Below are 21,142 nucleotides of genomic sequence, written 5' to 3'. Positions count from 1 at the left end.
GGTAAAATCCTTAAGGAGATTAATTGCACAAATTTGGTTTTGATCCCCAAAATTGATTAGCTTCGTTCTGTCATGAATTTTAGGCCCATTGCTTGCTGCAATGTGATATATAAAGTCATTACTAAGCTTTTATGTAGTAGACTAAAGAAGATTTTGCCAAGCATAATCATATATAATAAAAATCAATTATAATGGATATCAATTATAGTGATAATTTTGAAGGGGTGGAGTCCATGAGGGTAAAGTGATAGGAGGGGTGATTTTTTTTTTTATTATTTTTATTTATACTCTATATATTTTATAAGTAACATTAGTTTTGTAAAAGGAAATTGTAAAAATAATAAACAAAACTTACTAATTATATATTCATATTGCGACACGTGTCATAATTAGCTTGTTAAACAGGTTACCAACCAATCACGAGTATTTTGATAAGATACCTCCCAATGGTTTGAAATAATCAAATGATTTTTTTTTGTATTTTTGGAAAACATGACAAATGTCGTACATTATTTTTGATAATTTTTTCCTTAATTAGGGTGGCCAACGCGCGCGATGCTCGCGATATGGCTAGCCAATGTGGAGAAGTTATTGAGGCTTGTCTTTATACTTTAGGAGTGGTCGCTTGATTGAGTGACGTTAGATCTATGTGGCGAACTTGTTGAAAAAGGATTACGATGTATAGCGTTTTAATAGCTTGTACATAGTTATAATTAGTAAGCATTATGCGCGTAAAATGCCTTATGATATGCAATATTTAAATACCTTGAAACTGGTAAGATTTATTTCAATATAATGAACCTTTAGAAAGAATAATAATCGACTATTAAGTTCAAAATCATATATCCTTAGCCTTCATATATATATATATATATATATATTATATTATATTATATTAAAGAGTTAAAAATAGCATTTATACATACCCTTTTCTTATAGAATTTAGATGATTCTCTATAATAAAATTTTTGTTAAAGGACCAACTCAACCAAAAGCTTAAGCTGATGGTGAGGCCCAAGAATATGTTTTATACTCTATCACTCCGCATCACATGAAACACCCTTTGGGTTTGAAATGTGGATGCAACACAGACCCACCCATACCTGGTGCGAATTAATTCCACTTTGAAGGAGGGGTGGATGAGATTCGAACCCATGACCTCTATGTTACGTTGGCTCTGATACCATGTTAGAGGACCAACTCAACCAAAAGGTTAAGCTGATGGTTGAGGCCTAGGAATATGTTTTATACTCTATCAATTTTGATACATATTACAAGCTGAAAAACAAAGAGAAACAGAGGAATATGAAATTTTACATCAATTTGTTCTTGGGTACCCTATGAGTCGTTAGGACTCTTAGGTGTCAAATTTTAGTTTTGAGTTTGGATTTTTCTCAAGTCCAATGCAACGTACATTTATATTTCGTATTGCTGTTAAATCTAATATGAGTATCTAGTATAAAGTTTGGTATCTTGAACCCAATGTAAAAATATTGGTCCGGGGGCTTTTTTTAGTTTTTAATACTCCGTAATTAAACCCAATGTAAGGAGAGCTGAGTTATCCAAAGCAGCCAAGCTTGAGCTCAACTTAATTTAACTCAACAATACAATGAAATATAGTAAATCGTTAAGCTGATACTCATTAGATGCAGATAATGTCACCACGAAGCAGACAAAATCAATGGATCATGACAAAAGACTAAGAATGCCTACGCAACATTTTTTCTACATCTTTAGCGACACCCCACCGCTTTTCCCACCACTTCCTCTTTCTCAACCCCCTGCTCGCCGGCGACAGGCATGGCGACAGGCATGCTACTCTAAACCGTCACCGGCGAGTGTAATCCTTTAGCTTCTGTTTAGCTTTTAGTTTATAGTGGTCTCTTAATTAAGAAAAACAGGGGTTTTTGCGGAGCCGTTTGTTCTTCATCCTCTTCAATGCGTGGTTCTTCGAACGTGGTGTATCGTCAAGTGTTTTGCTCAGCGAAACAAGGACCAGAGGCTACTTTTAACGCCGCCATCGAAAGGAATTTCGTTAATCCCTACAGTAAAGGTAAAGTTAAGGCTAGGGTTTCCTCGCTTTTCCAAGGTTTGGGTCAGTGAGGTGGTTCTTGCGTTGATCGTGACGACCGTTCTTGGTGTAGGTTGGTTGCTGCCGGTGAGGTTTGATTAGGTTCCTGATGGTTTTTCCAATTGACCTTCGAATTTTGTTATGTTCAATTCCTGTGCTTTTCTTTGCCTTAGTTAGTGATGGTTAGTTTGTTGTTCTTGATTTGCCTTAGTTTAATTATGTTATCCTTGTGTAATTTACTATTTTGGTTTTTGTTTTTTAATAATTCTCTTTCTCTGCTTGGTCAAGAGTTAGAGTTCCTTAGGGTAAATTTAGTTAAGGAGGTTAACGTTGTGTTGTCGTGGTTCTTGGGGGGTTGATTTCAGGGGTTGTAAGGTTACACAATTTATTGCTAGTTGAGTTAGTGGCCCTTTTGGTTGCCTTTTCGGGATGTGACTCTGTCCCCTTGGTAGTTAGTTATTTTCTGGTGAAGGGGAGTTTTCGTGTTTGTGTGATTCCTTTCTCCGGGAGTATGTGTGGTTTTCCATGTTTTGTTTTCCAGGGGGTAGAGTTACCTATGCAGTTGGAATTTTTCCCTTGCATTTGAAAATTGCAAGGGAAGAGTGGTGTTGAGGGAAGAGGTTTGTTTGGTGTCCTTGTTGCTTGTCTTTGGGATGATATGGACATTCATACAATTGCTATCATCCTTTTGTTGTTGGAATTGGTGATGACAAAGTCAGTCATCGCTGTAAATCAAAATCTTGAAGGAGGCTCCCTATCTTCAGTGCTTGGGGCAAGCAAAGTCCTCCATGTTCTTACACTCATTGTTGGTAAAGTGGCAGGAAGTGAACCTGCATTGGGATGCACGATTCATGATAGAGTCATTTACATATATGACTCTATTGGGTCTGTTCCTAGACTCCTAGGATGCGACTACGCTTTTCGATCCCTAGGAGTGGAATGTTGTCAAAGGTCCTTTTTCCAGCAACAAGGTGCATTCATTTTCCAGTGTCAGTGCCAGTTTCGGTTTCCATCAATGAAGTTCTTTTGTGTTTTCTGTCCATCTCGTATGTTTCAGTTATTTTGGCATCTCTCGGTCACACGTTGGATGTGGTACGACTCTCTTGGTTGATCAGGCTTCGTAGTATTTGGTGCGCTGCAAGACTTTTGTGGTGATTTTGTTCTCTTCGTATTTCCTCCTTTGGCCAGTGGCAGTGGTTAATGGGTTGTTTTAAGTGTGTTGCCTTAGCTTCTTTACACAAGGTTGTATCGTTTGTTGTTCGAGTTAGTTTGTTTTTGGTTTTGTTTAGTTCTCTTAGGTTGTAATTATGCTTTTACTTATGAAGTTCTCATTGTCAAAAAAAAAGAAAAAATTTTTTTTTTTTCTACATGTCAATACTTTACATAATCATCATTTCTTGTTTAGACATAACAATGCTACATCGAACAGAATATATACACAATACATACACAGAAAAAACTTCATAGTTCTCACACTACAGCCAATTAAACTAAAATTACATGGCTACAAGAGTATAGCCTTAGAGTTTTCCACAATCTTATCTTATGTGACTTGATGGCTCACGTAACATAGCATTATTAGGATGCACCAGAATCTCACCAGAACAGTGGTATTTTGGCCTTGTTTGGCAATTGGCTGTTTGCTGTCGGCTGGTTTGATTGGCTGGTTTGACTGGCTGTTTGTATTGGCTTTTTTGTAGGCTGTTTGACTTTTTTTTAGTCTAAAAACATGTTTGGTAAATTGGTTGTTGGATTTTATTAGTAACTTAAGTAACCAAAAGCCAAAAGCCAAAAGCTACTCCAAGTAGCTTTTTCATTTTGGCTTAAAAGCCAGCTTTTCAGCTGGCTGAAAAGGCACTTACCAAATACAAAATTTGGATGTTTGACCAAATGAAAAAGCCAAAAGCCAATGAAAAGCCATTTACCAAACAAGCCTTTCTCCACTAACAACAAACCTCTAAGCTAAGGCATGTTAGGATTGATAAGAGAACTACTCGTCATGACGTCATCTCCTTTCCTTTAAATATTCATCCAAAGCCTAAGCACAAAGGCATTCTACTCCCTCTAAAAAACATGTACCTTGAAAAATTGCATCTTTAAAAGTTTTGGACTCTCATTTTACGATCTTAATAATCCCAAAATTCTAATTGGAAAACTAATGTCCTTTGCATCCCATAACAACGAATCTAATAGCAATGTTGAAAGCCACCTTTGTAAAATTCTACAACCCCCAAAATTAAAACCAAAGTACAATATAAAGATCATAAATTAAAATTCCTATAAAATCGTATAGGGGAAAATTAAAGTACCTTTTAATCGGATTTGTGGTAGCACTTAATTGGACAAAATGATTTCTCAAAGGATCAAAAACCACAAAGTCACTAACAAATCTTCATAAAATCAACAAATTGAAAAGAATAAAAAGAGACCTTAGGGGCTTCCATGGGGTAGTGCTCATAAAATCAACTCGAAGTTAGTATATTTCACTCGCTTACAATGGTTCTGGTGCTCCATTTACTTCAATATCTACCATTTTTTTTTCTTTCAAAGTTCAATCAAATTTAAGGAATATAGATGAAAATCCAGACCTTAAAATCATAAAAGGATAATACCCAAAATTAATCAAAAACTTATAAAAAAACTGAAATTACAATTGAAAAAAATACATTTGTAGTTTGTGAGTAAATTTGTGGTTAAAAGTTTGAAACTAGTAATTCAACCGTTTGAATGGAAAGATAAAAAGTATTATAAACAAAGAAAAAGTATAACAGTATTAAAAAAAATCTTTTACTATTAAGTGAGGACAAATGTGTAAATACACGTTTTTAAAATTATAAATGCCACAACACTGTTCGTAGAGCAAGATTATATTTTTTATAAGGTAGAGATTTTTAAAATACTTTTAGATCATTTCTCTAGTTTTTAGACCCATGACGTGACGAGTGACGACAAACCTTATTACTTACGGAGTATCTATTGTAGTATTGTTACACTTTTGCACAATACAACAGTCGACAGTCTCGACTAGAGGTGTCAATTCGGATAACCGGATGGAGTTTGGGTCGGGTCTGTTCGGATCGGATATGTTCGGGCCGGATATGTTCGGATTAAAATTATCCTTTGAACTCGGATCGGGTCGGATCGGATCAAATTCGGGTCGGGTCAAATTCGGGTCATGGTCTATCGAGTCCGGGTCGGATATGGGTCGGGTCAACTCCAGATCGGTTCACTTTCGGTTCGGATAAATTTGGATCGGGTTTAAAACGGGTTTAACCGGATAACTTCGGATCGGATGAATTTGGGTCGGGTTGATTTCGGTTCGGATGATTTCGGTTCGGTCAAGTTCGGTTTGATTAAGATAAGGTTTATCCGTTGATTCATTAAATGGTCAATTTCGATTCAATTTCTTTTTGTGTTTGGCTGGATTTTGGTCGAGTTGACCAAATTTATATCCAAATAAAGTTATTTTTAAACTAGAGATATTATTGAGTTTTTACCTTATTATTGGGTGAATATGATTATTAATTACGAAACATGAAGTTTTAGTTTTCTCATTAAATCAAGTTATGTGTAATTTTTATCTTTGAGGAAAATTGAGATTGAATAATTATCGATGACTTATCATACCTATATAAGTGAGACCGAGCTAGTGATATATTGACGAGTAATAGTTACATATGGTGATATATACAAAAAAGAATGTCATTTTTTTTTAGGTTATTGCAACTTTGCAAGTTTACAACTCTTCATCAATTGTATAATCTTACGAGGCTATGAGTTCTGTACTATTAGTTTAGTTTATTACTAATTCAATTTGTATAAGATATTTGTTAGAGTTGTTAGAATTACTTTATTACTAATTCAATTTGTATATTAAAAACTTGACATTATACATATTGATAGTTAATTGTTACTATGTACATTCTTTTTATTTAAGCATAAATTATTGTATATGTAAGTAGTGTGTATATAACCGTACGATGTATAAGGTATAAGTGTATAACGCCTATAATTCTAGGATAATGCACAGTTGTATTCCGCACTTTTAACCAATAACTTCAATTTTATCAATATAACATATTTCCAACAAGTTTAAAGTAATATTAATTAGTATATTATGAATCATATGATTTATCAAACTAAACATTAAATGATCTATAATATACAAGAATTAAGTCTATAAGGGTGTGTTCTATTCATCTGATTTTCACAAACCTGACTTATCTTAACTCACCTGAATTTATATATGAACTTACTAGACCTTATTATCTTAAAACTTATTTTAGTCTTAATTTGTACTTGGGTAACCGTTAATAGAACTTATTAAACATGAACTGAACTTATTTGAACTTATTACACCTAGAAAAAATGTGAGAGTGTTTGGCGAGGTAGCAATTAGCGATAGAGGTAGCATTTAGGTAGTTTTTGTCAAACATTAAAAATACTACGAGTAGCGTGAAGAAGTAGCGGGTAGCGTTTGACAAACTTTTATTACTTTTTGAACAATATTTATATGAATTTTGATATATTTTAGTATTGCAACTGCTACTTTTGCCAAACACTTATACTATCAACCGCTAATTTGACAACTAGCCTCTACCACTACTAATTGACCGCTACTCGCTACCTTAACATCTACCCGTTACTCGACCGCTAAAAGCTATCCGCTACCGCTGCTTTTGCCAAACAGGACCAGTGAAAATAATAGGGAGTCTAATTACGGATTTTTTAATTGGTAATAATAATATTTATAATAATAATAATATTTTTGGAAGATAATAATAATAGTATTCTGAAAAAAATTATACTAAAATGAAGTAATAAAATGAATTATGTCAAAAAAATAAAAGGTAAAACGTTAAAAAAAGAAAAGAAAAAAAAGTGGAAAAAACATTCTGAATGTCTAATAGCCCAGCCCAATTCACAAAAGAGGCTTCCATATATATTTTCAAAACCCTAAAACCCTCTTCATTTCCCTTAGTTCAGCCGTTTCACCCCTTCTCTAATTCTCTCTCTTAATTTTCTCTCTCCTCAAAAACCTTAAAATCCATTCTCCATTGTTGAATCCAAGTACTCCACCATTGTTGAATTCGAGTTTTTCAGCTATCTTCTCACTCTCATACGGTATTTTATAATTTTTCATGCTTCTTGTTGATAATTTATGAATTTATGCGAATAGATCTTGTTATTTTACAAGTATACGAATTATTCTTGCTAATTTATGAATTTATGCGAATTGATCTTTCTAGTTCATGTATTTTTGTTGTTTATTTTTGCTAATTTATGAATTTAAGCGAATTAATCTTACTAGTTTATGTGACTGTTAATTTCCCGATTTATGAATTTTTTTACAAATATACGAATTATTCTTGCTAATTTATGAAATAATACAAATTGATCTTACCAGTTTATGTATTTTGTTGTTTATTTCTGTTAATTTTTGAATTTATACGAATTTATACAAATAATACGTTCTGTTGCTGCATCATTGTTCCTTGTTTAATCTTTAGAAGTAACCTGTTTAAGTTCTTTTTCGCTTAATTCACTCTCGTTCCTCACCTGTTTCAGAATCAAGGTTTCTGCTTATTTCTGCGCATCTGCCATACCATCCTGAAATCAGGTTTGTGCTCTATTAACTGGATTCCAGATTTCCAGCACTTTAATAAGTGTTATATGGGCTGGAAATCAAGATTGGTGTGGTTTACTAATTTCTATAACCAGGGCAGAAAATGATTTTGTTTAATAATACACTCATTAAGTAATAAATCTTGAATTTATACGAATTTTTGTTGTTGTCTTAATCCTTGTTTTGAATCTGTATGTTTATTTTTGCTGATTTGAAGTTTCAAGGATCCTTTACTATTTTTGCTAAGTGTTCATTGTCCGCATGTTCAGTACGAATTTAATGATGTTCATTGTTCTTTTCAGCAATGGATCCGAATGGTAATTATCTTGACTCAGGTATGATTCTCCAATATTATTCTTTTTAGTTATTCAGTTACTCTAATTGTATATTGATTATGTATTTATTTTTTTTTGTTTATCAGTTGATAGCGACCTCGAGCCCGAGCCCGTTGTGGAAGATTTGACCGTACCAGACTCCGTCACTGATTTATATGCAAAGCGAAAATCATGGGTGTGGCAACATTTCATCCTTTACATGGAGGGAGAGAAAATTTTGGGTCATTGTAAACATTGCTTGAAAACAGTGTTTCGATCAGAAAGTGTTAAGGGTACTTCTAATCATTCAAAACATCTCCGTAATTCTTGCCAAAAATATAATGAATTTAGAAAACTTCACTCTATCAGTAAATTTGATCAAAAAGTTTATTGTGCTAAGTTTGCTAAAGCCATAATTTGTCATGCGTATCCTCTTCAAATTGTTGAGCATGCTGAACTTAGGGAGCTCCATATATATTTAAATCCTCTTGTTAAGCATATAACAAGGAACACCATTCTTAAGTATTGCATTCGTGAGTATGACACGCACAAAGCTATATTGTCTAATGTATTGTCTGATTTGCCTGGCCGAATATGCTTTACTTGTGATGTTTGGTCTGCTTGTACATCTCGTGGATATATTGTCCTCACTGCTCACTTTATTGATGACACTTGGACACTTCGGTCCAAAGTCTTGTCTTTTAGATATTTCCCTCCTCCACATAATGGCAAGGATATTTATAATCTTACTGTTAAATTGATTGATGAGTGGAATCTTAAAGGGAAAGTCTTTTCTATTACTATTGATAATGCTTCGGCAAATGATGTTATGGTTGATGAGCTTAGGAAAGATTTGCTACAATCTCATTCTCTGCCATGTGATGGAAAGTTTCTTCATGTTAGATGTGCAGCTCATATTTTGAATTTAATTATAAGGGATGGTCTTGACATAGTTGATGAAAGTGTTGTTAAATTGCGCTCGATTGCAAAGTACATTGATTGGTCTGATGCAAGACTTACTCGATTTGAAGAAGCATGTAAGTCTTCAAAGTCTGGTTTTTCTGGTAGGCTGAAACTTGATGTGAAAACTCGGTGGAACTCGACATATTTGATGCTCAGAAAGTGTTTGGAAGCTAAAGTTGGTATTGATAGGTTTTGTGTTTTAGAATCTGGTTTGCCATATTGTCTAACTGCTGCTGAATGGCAAACCATACAAAATGTGTGTGATTTCCTTGAAGTATTTTATGATGTTACAGTTCTGTTTTCTGGTTCTGAGTACGCTACATCTAATTTGTATTTTGAAAACATTGCTTATATTGAAAGCTTGTTGGTTTCTGCTCATGCTGACCCTGATGATTGCATTAAAAAAATGGCTGCTCCTATGTTGGATAAATTTTCTAAGTATTGGGAAAACTATACTTCCATACTTGCTATCGCTGTTATGCTTGATCCGCGTTATAAAGCTCAAATTGTGAAGGATATGTATGACACATTGTATCATCATGATGAGAGTGCTAAAAAGGTGGATGAGGCATATTATGCTTTTACTGAGCTTTATACCTCGTATTCTGGTGTTAGTACCACTTCTATGTTTTCTGATCAAAGTAATTTATCTTCTACTATATGTGCTTCAAGTGTTCTTTCTCGGCCCTATAAGAAGATTGACACTAGAAAGGTGATTCTATTTATGTCATTTGAAAGTTTATTATTCTGGAGGTTCTTCATTTGTTTCGTGTTTGTGACTGTGTGTGTGTGTGTGTTTGTTTTGTTGTATTTTTAATTTTTTTAAAAACAGAGATATGTTGCAAGTATGGGCGCAAGCAGGGGGGTCAAATTTGATATTGATTCATATCTCAATTCCCCTCTTGTGCCAGTCATTGATGGACAAAAGTTTGATGTTCTTGATTATTGGAAAGGTCAATCGTCTGTGTATCCCATTCTTGCTCGTATGGCCAGGGATGTCTTAGCCATTCCAATTACTTCTGTCGCCTCAGAATCTACCTTTAGTATGGGAGGCAGAATTTTGTCTAAGTTCAGGTCAAGGTTGTTGAGTAAAAATGTCTAGGTTTTGATAACAACTCAAAGTTGGATAAAGGGTTATGATGAACCTATAGATGATTCCAATTTGGATGTTGTTAGGGAGGTTGTGCCTCAAGTGATTGATGACGAAGACTAAGAAAGTAAGAAGCTCTTTTTGCATTAATGACCCTCTTTTTGGTAAGCCCCTTTGATATCTCAACACTATTGAAGCAATTAGAACTTGCACAACTATATATCTAATTCATTCTCTGCAATCTTTACTTAGGACTGCATGAACCAGAAAATTGAAAGACTTTGTTCATTTTCTTTTACAGGTCATTTGGATTCGAGTGATGATTTTGCATCTAAATGAGCATGGAGCTGTTTAAAATCTCATGCCTTGTATATTTTGTGAAGTCAAGATTTTTTTTTGGAAGTGGAAGGCTTTTATTATATTTGAGAAAGCCATACCACATATTATTGGAGTTGGAACGTTGCAGTGATATTATATGCAACGTATTTTGTATATGAAAATGAAACTACTGAAAAAATTACCTAAGTTTGAATCATTGGATTATGTATATGTAATATATTTAATTATTATAATGAAAATGTAAGCGCTTGATATATTCATTAAAAGTTTATTTATTTTGCTTTCATAATTGTTTCTTATAGGTTGCGTCAGACTAGTAGTAATGTGATTTATATTGATATAATTGGTTATAGGTGTTGAGAAAAGAATTATTAGTTCATAAAATATAGCCGAATGGGAGGAAATTGATTAAAAATGACAATAGAATTTAGGCGGCATTTAACTAGAGCTTTACCAGCGAATCAAATAAATTCCCGCTTAAGATCTTGTGGCATTTATTAAAGCTTAGAAAGTTAATTTATATAATTGATGGTACATGAAGTAAACTTATGACTCGGGATTATTTCTTTGTAGTAAAAAAGTTAACTTATTAATAATTAGTAAATATATAGTTATAAGAACTACAATAAAAAGGTCAATAATTAATTATGGTCTGGTTAAGTTCGGATCGGGTAAAAATCAAATCGAGTTAAAATCGGGTCGGGTTAATATCAGTTCGGGTCAAAACAGATCGGATAAGATCGGTTATTTTTCGGGTCAATTTCAGATCGGATTGAGCTCGGGTCGGGTCAAATCGGATCGGTTTGAGTTCAACTCGGGTCGAATCGGATTCGGGTTGAGTTCAGGTCGGATCAAATCGGTGCCGGGTTAAGTTCAGATCGGGTCAAGTTCGGATTCGGGTTGAGTTCAGTTCGGTTACAGATCGGGTTTGGGTCTTGAATTTCTCGGATCAAATCGGATCGGTTACAGTTCGAAACGGATAGTTTTTTTCGGATCGGTTCGGGTTTGACACCTCTAGTCTCGACACACTACAGAGTGTACAGCAAAGAAGCAAGAACACACTTGACTACACAAGACCACCATTGACACACTCTTCCTCAGATCATCATCATCATCATCTTCTTCCCTCAGATCTCTCCCAAATTCTCTCTCCTCCCTCGAAAATGCCGCGAACTTCATCCCCACTCATACCAACCTCCGACAACCAACCCTACTCCAAATCCGAAAAGACCAAAAAGCCCTTCATCCCTTCTTCCCATTCTTCCCGCCCTCCCATACCCTTTATCGTCTTTTCCATTGTTTGCCTTCTTGTCGGAATCTCCGGCACCATTTTCTCTCTCCTCACTTTCACTCGCTCACAGACTCCGCCAATTTTCCGGTGTGGTCGGGTGCAGGATTCGTTTCGTGGGCATTACTTATCGACGGCTCAAAATCATCGATCTTCCAAGATCAGTGATGGCGGGAACTCTCTTGATCGTCCTAAGTTTTTAGGGTTTGTTGGGATTTTGACTGAGTTTGATTCTATTGATCGAAGAGAGGGTTTGAGGAGTACTTGGTTTCCTTCTGATCCTGAAGGTCTTTTGAGGTTCGCTGCATTTTTTTTTTTTTTACTATTTTTAGCTGATTTATGTTTTAATGCAATTAGAATTGCGTGATTTTTGTTGGGTTTTATTAGATTTTGTTGCGGAATTTGTGTGATTCATGATGCATCTAAATTGCGTGATCATAGGGGATTCATGATGCGTTTGGAACATTGATTACGGGATTCGATCTCGGGTTTTGGTTAATTGGGTTTCACCTGTGACACTTTAGCGACATACAATTTCTAGCTAATTTTTGTTTTAATGCAATTAGAATTGTGTGATTTTTGTTGGGTTACTTTTGATTTTGTTGTGAAATATGTGTGCTTCGTAATGCATCTATACTGCGTGATAATCAAGGGATTTATGATGCATTTGGGACATTGATTATGGGATTCGATCTTGGTTTTTGGTTAATTGGGTTATACTGGCATACACTCATTGATTGTACATTGTGAATTAACATGTAAATTCTGTGTTTATAAACTAAGCTACTATTATGACTTATGAGATCTCTAGGATTTAATTCTGTTGAGTGATGAAAGATTTATTGTTGCATTATTCAATATTGTTTTTGGGATCCCGAGAAAGTTAAAAAGGATAATACAAGTGGCGGGTGATTTCACATTGGCATTGGCATATTCAATCAGGTGCAATTCCTACATCCGGTTGCAAATTTGTCATTTGCAGAGTACTTAAGGTGGAGGTGTGAGATGGGGTGGGCACCATATCATTTAGGTGGTTTTAGTAGGATAAAGGACTCAGTGGTGTGGTTTGAAGGGCACTGACTACGTCCATTATTGTGTTTGAACACAAGGGAGGCAATAAATTTGATGTCTTATGAAGTGTTTTGATGTGATCTGGTCTTATGTTTTGATCTGACAAAACTAATTATGTCATGCAATTAGGTGAACTAAAAATAGCTTGTATATGTAAGTAGTGTCTAGGTGAGGAGAATTAAGGAATGCTTTGAAACTTTCAACCTAAACAAATCATTTATTTTCTTAGGAACAATGTTTAATTTGTGTACTTATAGTATAAAAGATATATGTAGACAAATTTGAAGCAGAATATTGTAATGAGTGGTTGAAATAGGGTAGAAACTCGAAAGGATATATTTTAGAAAATGAAAGAAAAATGTAGGGTATTAACATTCTAAAAGAATAGAAAAAAATAGTTTATAGTTTTATAATCTTGCTAGGCAAGATGAAAATTGAGGGGATAAAATTTATGAGTGGAATTATATGTAGACAAATCAGAAGCAGAATTCCAGAAAGTGCTATGTGGAGTGTGGACTGTGACAAGATTTTCATCCTGTTATCCCGACTTTCTTGCTGACAAATGCTCCCTTGAAAGAAATTGGATTTTTGCATGGTTTCCTTATTGTTTTTTCTTTCTTTGAGATGACCTGGTGCAAGTTCAGGAACTGTTTGAGATGCTGAACTCTGCAGTTCTATATTCATATGGTGTACTATTGTGTATTATGTTCGCTGTTAAACTTTGCCTTCTATAGGTTGGAGCATTCTACTGGTTTAGCCTTCAGATTTGTGATTGGACGGTCAAAAGATGCTAAAAAGATGGCTGCCCTTAACCAAGAGGTGGATAAGTATAAAGATTTTTTGCGTATAGATGTAGATGAAGATCATGCTAGCCCTCCACACAAAACGTAAAAGTCGTAAGCTTTGTGGTTTGACAATATCTTTAACCTAAGCAACACCCCAACTCCTATTTCATCGTGTCTATTTCTCTTCCTTTGCAGCCTGGCATTCTTCATAGCAGCATTTGAACTTTTTGAAGCAGATTATTATGTTAAAGCTGGTGATGACATATATTTACGTCCAGGTATGTAATTTTGTATAATCACAATTTACAGAGTGGCTAAGTCCAAATCCGATATGAAATAATTTAAACTCAATTTTATCAAGTCCAAATTATAAAATCAAATACTTTTTTACCAGCCCAAATCTAGTCCAATCCAATCTATATAAGCTCTAATTTCTTGTTCTCCTTTGCCTAGTTGAACCTATTCCGGTCCGACCAAAAAAATGCTCCATTCTTTAAATGTCGCAACAATTTCCTTATAAGGAGTCACAGATATTGCTTCATTTCCCTTTACAAAAATCGTACACCTCCTTTCGGATTGCAAATACCCTTACTAGCATTTCATATGTTCCGATTCAGGCGGTTTTGCTGTCACTCTTATCTTTTATCCATTTTCTTTATTAAAATGACTAAAAGATTATGAATGCTTGATACCTCTATTATTGTGTTAACCCGCACTAAAGTCAACTCTACACTGTCTTCACTTTGCTACTTTGGTACACATAGTTGTAAAATTGTGGTGGGGCATTAAATGTCAAGATGGAGGTAATGAGAACAGCACTAGCAGATCTTGATCTTACGCTTCTAGGCTCTAGCTAGCATCTAATAAAATACAAACATTATTAAATCATGTCTATGCAAAAGGTAATAATGTCCCTTGCACTTCCAATTTAATACTAGAAATAAAACTATCAATGTTCAAACAACTTCATTTCAGATAAGATAAAATGAAATTGATGTATGTACTTAATTTTTAAATTATATGTATTGAATTAAATTTGAACTGAAGGGCTGAATCTAAACAGTCCAAAATTCTCAAAATTTGAGTCAAAATGAAGTCCTAAAATTTTAAAGTCTAGTCTAGTCTAGATTTTTTCTGGACTCGACTTGGAATTCCATCTAAATAACATACTACAGACTGTAGATCTCCATGGCAGTATGGCACTATATAACTCTCCATCTTGATTTTGTCAGACAGGCTTGCCACACTTTTAGCCAAGGAGAGAACTGAAGCTAGGACATATATTGGCTGCATGAAGAAAGGACCTGTCATCACTGACCCTAAAATGAAATGGTTAGAGAAAATAACGTTTTATTATGTCATTAAAAGTTAGATTAGACTTGAAATTCATAAACTGCTTCTTTTGTCTGTCTTGCATTTGTTTTTTAGGTATGAAAGTCAAGGACACCTTATTGGAAATGAATACTTTTTGCATGCTTATGCTCCTTTGTATATTCTATCCGCTGAGGTAGTTTCTTCATTGGCTTCTGCCAAGAACAACAGGTGTGCCTCCCCTTCTCACTTTTAGCCTTGCATCCTTTGAAATTTTATGAGTCACTCTATATTATATCTTTCACTTACTGAATTAATGTTGATGTTGTGTATTGGTTGGACTGATTGGTACTTCTCTGTGGCTTTGATTTAATTTCCCCGTTCTTTAACCATATTTGGCATGTATACTTATGTTTACATGAAGCAATGCAAAGACCCCCTCGCATTACAAATGACTAGTTGTGAACATGAATAGTTGGTATTTAGGTATGATCGAGTTGTAGAACATTAAGTAAATGCCTAAGAAATTCTTAAGAGGCTTTTGAGATCTAGCTTGTAATTTTAATGGTTAAAGACTGAAAGTTAATAATTTATGTTATGACTGGATTCTATGTATGTCAGTATGTGCACTCATTGTGCAGTACCTATGATGTTATAGGAATTGTGACAATAGAGAAAGAATACAGTGAGAGGCATAGAGAGGGATCTAAAATGGAGAGTAACAAAGTACTGTCAAGGTGCTTTTTCCCAAAACCACTGAATCTTGTGTCTAGATTTTCACTTATGTTTTACGAAATTTGCCCAGAAGTTTCTTTTTACACCAGTTTATCTGAACAAGTTTGTTTTCTTTTTTAAAATAAACCAGAATACGTCTTCAAGAGTACTGAATGGGTCCTTAGATACCACAACCCCATCTCACATACATAATACAAGACGAGTGAAGCCATCTCGGCCCCAAAACTTCTCCTCCATGTCTAAATTAGGATCTTCAGATAGTGATTTTCATTCTTAGGGTTTTGTATCTCTCTAATCAAAACCTTCTTCGTCACATTATTCAGACTATTGGGTTGGAGTATGATGAGAAGGTCTTCCTTCCATTGGTATTGAGGTTTTGAAGGTAGTTACTCAATTTAAGGCTGACCAGCATCTCACTGATCGTCCTAAGGTTTCTGCTCTTGTTAGATAATAATTATATAAATTCAACCTTGTTAGAGACTTAGAGTGACAATCTGTGTCTCGGTTTCATCTGATTAGACAACTTAATTTTGACCCGCTCTTATGCTGAAAAATGTTTGTTGCAACTATACCTGGTTGTGGACTTGTGATTTTTTTTTGTTAGAGGGACAATCTGTGCCTTTGCCTTAGTTAGGTTATTTCTGTTTGAAAATTGATCAGGATCTAAATGCCTTCACAAAAAACGACCATCAAATGATTTATTTGCCTATAACAAGCAAACCAGTGCTTTGCTCAAAGTGTCCTAGCGCAACCTCCTGGTGAAAGTCTCGCTGTGCCCATCTTGAAGGAAGTATCTTATTGGGATGAAAAGTTATTGTGGTGCTTCATCCAAGGATGGACACCGATTCTTCTCCTCATTTGTCCATATCTGGGCTAAATCTCGGATTATAATTGAGGATTTGCCCTGTTATTTCTCCTCTATACGGAATAAAGGAAATTTTGGAAGGGTGAATGGGCAATGACAACCTCTAGGAAATTCTCAGATTTTTTTTTTTTTTTTATTTTTAGTTTTGTTTAATTTTATTTAATTTTTATATTCTCAGAGGAAGAATCGCATCTCTCACCTGTTGAGGAGCAGCTGTCTCCTCTGAAATTGCATAACACTTTTCCTTTTCATCCCCACCTCTTGCTGGAGATCCGAAGATTTGCGAACTTACTAACTTGGGAAAATTTTAGATGAATTCTTTTTCATTCTCTCAACAGCAACGCTTTAGTCCCAAATGATTGGGGTTGGTTAAGGAACCATCTGCGCAAAAGGGAACAAAGAAAGGATAGTGATAAGCTTTTATTGTCTAAAAAAACCTCAAAGATGACAATGAAAATGGGCTGACCGAAATATATTGGTTGACAATATTTAGGGGTAGGGGGAGTAATGTGAGGTTACTCTCATGTCCACTTGACTTTATCCGAGGGTGACTGAGAGACTTAATTTAGGACTTTGTGATTCAATCCACTTCATTAATCATACTGAATTAAATTTTGAATGCTTTTTTTTTTTTTTTTTTTTCCTTCATTTTTTGTAAGCCAGTGCAGCTATACGTATGTTGCTTCATACTCAGAGCTAGCTTTTACATTACTGAGGTCTGAGTCCATATTTCTTTCTGTCAGATCCTAACATTAAACATTTCTAAGATTATACTCTGAGTTTTGAAGGTTTTTATTCAAAGTAATGAGAGACTTGATTTTGGATAGAGTTAAGTATCCTATTCTGTTCCTTTAAATTGCATGATTCTTGTAACTTTTTAAGACATCATTTTGTTAAAAATTGTGGGGCATGCCATTATTTGTTAGTTGCTATTGCCAAAATTAAACTTGAAACACCTTGCCATGTCTCCAATCTTGTTTTGTTGATAAAATGCTTTTCCTGTGCAGTTTAAGAATTTTTAGCAATGAAGATGTAACTATTGGCTCATGGATGCTTGCGATGAATGTTCATCATGAAGATAATCGGGCTATGTGTGATCCTCGTTGCACGCCAACATCGATTGGTGTGTGGGATATACCAAAATGTTCTGGTGTGGATTTTCTTTCTCTCTTCTGTTTCTTGCTGTCCAATCAAATTATGCTTTATAAAATCTTAACAGCTATTTTTTAATGATTAATCTTCTCTTTGTGATAGTCCATTACTTCCTGCTCTTTAGCCTCTAAGCAGTAGAGCTTGCAAGATGCTGTTATTGTGTGTACTATGTGCTTGTTACTTAATGCTTCGATACTTTTAGTATCATTTAGAAATTAAAATTCTGAAGCAAAAAATGACCTTAGGAAGCTCAAAGACCAGGCGGGAGCCCTGAACATTTGGCAGTGCGTAAGAGAAGACTTACAGTACCATACAGACTATAAACAAACCAGTAGATCCCATCTGTGACTGAATGCCTCCTTTTGGCTTTATCTGATTGTAAATTAACTAAATATAGTGGCTAAGATTCATACTCAACCTGTTAAAATCTGTCCTCATCATTGAGAAGTTGACTTGCTCTGAACACATGGATTTCTAGTTGCTAGGCATCAATAAGGGAGAGGGGCAATTTAGGTAGTAGCATTATGATTGTATTATTAGTGTCTTGAGGAAGAATATAGTTATTTAGGGTAGAAGCTCTATAAATTGAGCATATTAGAGAGAAAATCATGTTGAATATTGATGAGAGTTTCTATTAATTTGTTTAATGTTTTGGGAGAGAACGATCTTCTAGAACGGCTAACTATCCTCTATTATTGCTGATTTCCAGAAATTTATCATTGAACTCCATCTTCTTTTAATTTCCGTGTTTCTTGATTTTCACTTAGCACAAGTGCTTGAGGCTAGTGCTATCATGGGTTCTAAGGAGGTCAGGCATATGCTGCCTTGCTCTATTGTTTAGAGACTTGCAGGTTTGAACCTCTGACATCTTTAAAGCCATGAAGCTTTGCTCTTGCCGATTTGGGATCTATATTTTTGACAACCTACTTCTTTCTCTTGCCACAGCATAGTTTGATACCTCTTTTTGACCTCAACCTACATAAATGGAGAAAGTCATTGTTGTGAACTTAGAAAGATACAAGGCCATAGCTACTTACTGATGACTTTATTTTCATATTTTGCTCCAAAGTTAAAGCATGAGATGTCAGGATAAGAGGAAATAGTTAAGAAATGGTCCATTGTTTTGAAAGGAGAGACAGACAGTTTTGAATTCTAAGCTGAATGTCCTCAAACCTTTTAGCCACACAATATAATTAAATTCCATTTCTTTGTGGCTTTCTTCTTGGGTTCTAGTGTGGATATGGGCTGTACAGTAGAAACTCTGCAATCAATCACCTAGTCTATAAATGCTTATTTATATGAAGAGGTTCTTTTTGAGGCTGGCTTTTATGGGTTTAGAAATGCTCCGCTTATCAGCATTGTCTTTTGGTTTGAAGCCTTTGCAGGAGCTTCCTTTTTTTAGGGTAAAAGTATGAGTACTCTGTAATATGTCAGGACACCGTTTACATAAAATCCACTGATGTTGTGCTCTTGCTATGATGCTTTTGTTCGTTGTAGATTAGGAATAATCACATGAAAGGGGTGGTGAACTTTTTGAGTCTGTTTGACTCTGACTTGGTAGTTGGTACTTGTTTCACACAGATACAAGTCCAAGCGAAGAATTGTCCTTTTTTGAATGGTTTTGTTCCAAATTGAACTGTTGAGAGCCTGTATTCATGCCAGAGAATTTCGGACATGATACTTGGTGAAATGAAGACTCCTCGTAACATTAGCTTGAAGAGACTCACAAACGATAGAAATTATCATTTAGGACACCTTTTCCAGTGATGCAGACTGTTGATTGATCTTTAATGGCAGTGAACCTTGTAGGTACTGTAGTTTTCCAACCCCCTCCCTGAAAAGTGCTATTAAAATCCATCAGGAAGCCTTTAGAAATACATTTGTCATGTCAGCAGGACTCTGGAAAGCAAGAAATTGTCTGAAATTAGGTTGTAGAATTCATGCCGTAAAGGAACTACTCTGATACTTTAGTGGTATTTCGTAATATCATTGTTAAAGTACCTCATGCCAAAAACCTTGTTTTCTTCAGCAAGTTGTGGCATGAGACTCATACTGCATCAATTTCAATATCTTTTCCATTCTCATGCCAGGATGTCCTTTCTTATGGTAAAAGCAAGTGGCAATTATGGGGTATGTGAATAAATCATCACAGTAAAAGCCAAAATTTAAACATATGAGAGATACACAAAATAGTCTGAATGATATCCGAGAATCCTTGTATGGAATATGTTTAGCTAGTAAATTTGAACTATCTTCTTCTTCTCTAGATAAAGTTTCAACCTTAGATGTCACTTACTCACTTTGTTGTTTTTCTTAGAAGGCCTATGGGTAGTTATTTTTAGCATTTTTGAAGCATTGGAAATGGGGAAAGAAACGGATTGTATAACCATTACTTGCTTGAAGCCTAATCTTTTATTCCCTGTGGATAAACCATTCTTCAGATTTTACTGCTGATTATTCATGTTATGCACATCTATTTTGAACATGTTACACATTGTAGTTCCATTAAGAGGATGACTTTTGGGATTGAGGCATTTTACATGCGTGAAGAGTGATGCTGACATACTTTTCTTGAAAATTAGCTATAAATATAAGATCCTCTACTCATCATCCCATATAATTTTGAGCTCATAAATGATGCTGCTCTGTGTTATATAGCATTTTGTATATATGCATTTATGATACTAATGACAGAAGTTGGGATTTGCTGAACAGGTTTATGCAATCCCCCCGCAAGACTAAAGGAACTTCATGATACTAATATGTGCTCTAAGAGTCCAACACTTCCACCAGAGGAGGACGATGATAGATAAGTGTTTCCTTGCACTTCATATGTTCTATTAACCTTTTGATTTCAAGCACGGCTTTGTTCCTATTACTCGAAATGCAATTGGAATTAATAAATGTCTCGAGGATGAGTATAATTTCAGAAGGAATACGCCCTTGGAAGTCCTAAAATTTGTTGTAATGTACACTAGGCATTCTTTTCCCAGGTGATCATTGTATCTAGGGTATAGTTAATAGCACAGAGATGTAGAACTACTCTTTACAGGTATTAGGAGGAATACTATATTATGTGTTAATATTCAATTAAAAGATGTGCTCTTTTTGAAAATTGAGAGATTTACCTTTTAGTTTGCTGTAACTAATCCCACTTCAAATATTCAGCCTCATTCTGTCTGGGAACTCACAGACCGAATCAAAGACAATTGGCTCGATCTTTAGGTTGGAAAATATTGTTTCCCATTGTTCAGTCCAATTCAAAACCCTATGAAAACGGTTTTGGACCGGACCATATTTTAGTTAAAAAATATACAAAATTGATTGAAAAAATTATCCATATTATGTTCTATTCTTTTACATTTACATATTATGTTCTATTCTACTATGTATAGTGTTGAACAATTAGTTTCTTTTCTCTTTTTTATGATTTTATTTTTTTCCATATTATTATTGAAAAACAAATTTTAAATATAGAAAAATGTCTAAAATTGGCCAAAATTTGGGCCACTTTTAGTGGTCCAATGCAGAT

General features: G+C 34.8%; 1 protein-coding gene across 1 annotated transcript; it reads left to right on the top strand.

Moving 5' to 3' along the window:
- Positions 1 to 11,425: 11,425 nt before the first annotated feature.
- Positions 11,426 to 20,742, top strand: LOC145593041 (putative beta-1,3-galactosyltransferase 12). The gene is made up of 7 exons (XM_081649551.1): positions 11,426 to 11,988; positions 13,497 to 13,649; positions 13,743 to 13,825; positions 14,780 to 14,879; positions 14,976 to 15,089; positions 17,466 to 17,608; positions 20,326 to 20,742. The coding sequence occupies exons 1-7, from the start codon at positions 11,567 to 11,569 to the stop codon at positions 20,421 to 20,423; spliced, it is 1,113 nt and encodes a 370-aa protein (XP_081505677.1). The 5' UTR covers positions 11,426 to 11,566; the 3' UTR covers positions 20,424 to 20,742.
- Positions 20,743 to 21,142: the final 400 nt, after the last annotated feature.

Source organism: Chenopodium album, chromosome 18, assembly GCF_948465745.1.
Source record: "Chenopodium album chromosome 18, dcCheAlbu1.1, whole genome shotgun sequence".
Lineage (NCBI taxonomy): Eukaryota > Viridiplantae > Streptophyta > Magnoliopsida > Caryophyllales > Amaranthaceae > Chenopodium > Chenopodium album.
This window is presented reverse-complemented; position numbering and strand designations above follow the sequence as displayed.